Raw genomic sequence first — 3,347 nt, forward strand, 5'->3', positions numbered from 1 at the left:
CAGGAATTGGCTTGGCGCTTATTTGTTTCTTTTAAACCATCTCTCAATCTGAGATGCAACAACAACAAAAAAATAGAGTCTTTAAAAAACAAACCAAAAAAAAAGGAAACAATCGGTCCCATAAATGTTAGTGGCGATATAGAGCATAATACACAAAACCGCTTAACAGGTGCATGCAAAGAGGCGGGCGGGCGGTGGCGGGCTGCTCCCCGCTGGCGGGAGCGGCGGCGCGCCCCGCTCGCGGCCGCCCTCACTGCTGGTGCGGCGGCTGCTGGCCCGGGAGCAGGGGCCCGGGCGGCGGCGGCTGGTCGGGCCCCAGCTCGGCGGGGGCCCGCGGCAGTCCAAGGGCGCTGTCATGCAGCTTGCGGACGTGCTTCTTGAGGTCAAAGTTCCGGCAGAAGCCTTTGCCGCAGGTGGGGCACGTGAAGGGCTTCTTGTCGTTGTGGGTGTGCATGTGGAAGGTCAGGTTGTACACCTGGTGGAAAGCCTTGTTGCAGATATTGCACTTGAACTGCTTCTCCCCGCTGTGAGTCAGCTTGTGGTTTTTGTAATTGCCTGGGAACAAGACAAGAAGGGCAAAGGGACCGGGTGCTGAGAACCAGACGCTGCAAGGCGAAAAAAAAAAAAAAAAATCCAACTATTCCATGCCCAGAGCCTGGCTTTAGCCGAAAATGACAGTTGATCTTTTAACAAATAAACAACCGCTTTCTCCCCAGCCTCCCCGCGGCATTTCCTTTTTACAGCCAAAGAAGGAATTATCGAATAAAACAAAATCACCTCAATCGCAAAAGTAAAAGTGTGTTTTTACCCTTCCCGGTAGCAAGGTGACCAAAACCAGGAATTGCTGTTAACCAAACTCCTCTACGCAGAGAGAGAAAGAGAGAAAGAGAGAGAAAGAAAGAGAGAGAGAAAGAGAGAAAGAGAGAACGAAAGAGAGAGAGAACGAAAGAAAGAGAGAGAAAGAAAGAGAAAGAGAGAGAGAAAGAAAGAAAGAAAGAGAAAGAAAGAAAGAAAAACTGCTTGCTAAACTGTGTTGCAGGCTGCGATTTCCGCACAAGAAAAACGGACACTGTCCGGGGAAAGCTTGTCCTTTTGCTCCTCCTAAAAAAGTTTTACCCTATTCTGTGAACCATATCACAGGAAATGTTTAATTGATTCTTAAAGCTAACCGAAATCTCTAAGAACATAAATTTAAAACTAAAACCAACTTCCCCCCTCTCCCTATGGTAAATTGTCGACCTCAGCTTGAGAGGACCGGGAGTAAGGGAGAAAGGCGCTGGGGACTGGTACCTTTCTGATGAAATCCTTTGCCGCAAAATTCACAGACAAAAGGTTTGTAGCCGGCGTGTATTCGCGTGTGCGTGTTCAAAGTAGAACTTCGATTAAAGGCTTTGCCGCACTGGTTACACTTGTGTGGCTTTTCCTAGAGGGAAACACATGGAAGTCACGGCTTGTGTGTTTTTTCGGAGGGGTTAGCTGTTTGCTTGCTTGCTCGCCGGCTCGCTATAACGCCCGGCACACCGCTGCCCGGCGCGGGAGACCGCGGCGCCCCGTACGATTTACAGCCCGGCGGCGCAGGGGCAGCCGCAGCCCCCGCGCCGCGCCGCGCTGCGCCGCGGACGCGCGAGCGGAGCCGCGCCGGGCAGCCAGCGAGGAGGAGCGGTCACCTGCGTGTGGATGATCTTGTGCCGGCAGAGCGTGCTCGCTTGTCTGAAGCCCTTGCCACAGACTTTGCACACAAAGGGTCTGGCTCCCGTGTGCACTGGCATATGGCGCGTCAAGTTATAATGGGCGTTAAACACCTTGAAAGTTAAATCAGACACAAACAATCGCGATTAGAAGCCGAGAGCAATGAGAGGGAAATCGTCGTTTAAAAATAAAGCAAACGAACAAAAACCCGAAACGCAAACGAAATACGGAGAGCAAAAAGAGGTAGAGACCTCAGGGAAGCAAAGGGAAGGGAGCCGGGCCGTTTGGGTTTGTTCTTTACTTGCCTTTCCGCAAACTTCACACGTGAAAACTTTGGGCTTGCTGCTCGGGGAGCCGCGACTGAAATCCGAGGTCTTGTAGGCGATTTTTTCGGAGAGGATCTGAGCACTTTCCTTCATGTAATGCTGCAGCTGAACCTGCGATAAGTCCTTGAAGGCAACCCCCGCGGGATACTTGTCCACGGCCGGCAGCACCAGCTTGTTCCTCTCCGCCAGGTAAGCCTTGGGCTGCGGGTGCAAGGGAGAGCTGAGGAAATAAGAAGCCACCGGGTGGATGTTGACACTGGAGGACGGGTGACAAGGGCTGTCGCCTCGGTTGAAATAGCACAGGGCTCCCATGGCGTGGAAGGAGGAGTGATTGACCACTCGGGGTCTTACCAGTTTGTACTGCTGCAAGGGCAGGGCATCGCGGGGGAAATCTCCTTTCAAGCTCAGGGCACAGTTCAAGAGATCGCCGCAGCTAAAGGAGGGCGAGGAAGAGGAGTCTACATGAGCCTTCCTGGGTTCCGCTCCGGCCATGGCCGCTTTGGGCAGGGGGTCGTACGCCACCGGGACAAAGGGGATCATGCAGGGGATGGAGGAGTTGAGGTGCAGCGGGTGCTTGGGGTCGCCTTTGGCCACGGAGCCCTGGAGGAACTGCGGGACAGGGATGGAGCGGGGCTCTGGCGTCCTCGCCATGATTCGCTCAATGGAGAAGGCGAGGGGTTTGGGAGTGCTGATCATGTTGCTCCTCGCAGACAGGCTTTCTCTGGCTGGAGGAGTCGCTAGGATTTTGGTCGCCGTGTGGTGGCCACTATTGTCCATGGCTGGATTGCATTTGTTCGCCCGGTTTGAGCCGCTTTGGTAGACGCCTCTTTTTTTCCCCTCTCTCTCTCTCTCTTTCACTCTCTCTCCCCCTTTTCTTGTCACTGATCTGCAAGGAGGGAGACCAGCATCACCGCCGCCACCATCACCACAGCCTCCGCCGGCGGAACCAGCCTTCTCAGTCCAGTGGACTCATGCCAGCCCATCACAGTTTACTTTGGCGCACCAATGACTCGGGACAATCGCTACTTATTTCTATCAATAGAAAGTGTTGTGTCAATAACGCAGCCAAGATCTCGCCAATCGTTAACTTCCAAGAGGAGAAGGTAAACTAGATAATTGCTCAATTCGCTTCCAACAGTCAACAGGAAAAGTTTTTTCCCCCCCAGTAAGCGGCTACTTTTCATTGGCGCCCGCGCCTCCCCCGCCCAGGGAAGGAGGTGTCTCTCTCCTTCTTCGTCCCTCTCCCCTCTGCCTCTCTCTCTCTCTCTCTCGCTTTCTCTCTCTCTCTTTTTTTTTTCTATTTTTTTTATTATTTGCAATCTGCTTAACCAG

The 3,347-nt window shown here is 53.0% G+C and overlaps 1 protein-coding gene across 1 annotated transcript; it reads right to left on the reverse strand.

Moving 5' to 3' along the window:
* Positions 1-250: 250 nt before the first annotated feature.
* FEZF1 (FEZ family zinc finger 1) lies at positions 251-2,792 on the reverse strand. The gene is made up of 4 exons (XM_026067032.1): positions 1,995-2,792; positions 1,668-1,802; positions 1,291-1,423; positions 251-555 (listed from the first exon to the last, which is right to left on the reverse strand). Exons 1-4 carry the CDS (start codon positions 2,790-2,792, stop codon positions 251-253), a joined length of 1,371 nt encoding a protein of 456 aa, XP_025922817.1.
* Positions 2,793-3,347: the final 555 nt, after the last annotated feature.

The sequence above is a fragment of the Apteryx rowi genome, unplaced genomic scaffold (genome assembly GCF_003343035.1).
Source record: "Apteryx rowi isolate R43461 unplaced genomic scaffold, aptRow1 scaffold_252, whole genome shotgun sequence".
Classification (NCBI taxonomy): domain Eukaryota; kingdom Metazoa; phylum Chordata; class Aves; order Apterygiformes; family Apterygidae; genus Apteryx; species Apteryx rowi.

Bases quoted from the DNA above. Each gene is read 5' to 3' on its own strand.
- FEZF1 (XM_026067032.1), bottom strand. From the start codon at position 2,792: ATGGACAATAGTGGCCACCACACGGCGACCAAAATCCTAGCGACTCCT. The intron at 1,803-1,994 runs GCAAGTAAAGAA...TTAACTTTCAAG, and splicing joins CGTGTGAAGTTTGCGGAAAG to GTGTTTAACGCCCATTATAA. The intron at 1,424-1,667 runs GTGACCGCTCCT...GTTTCCCTCTAG, and splicing joins ACAAGATCATCCACACGCAG to GAAAAGCCACACAAGTGTAA.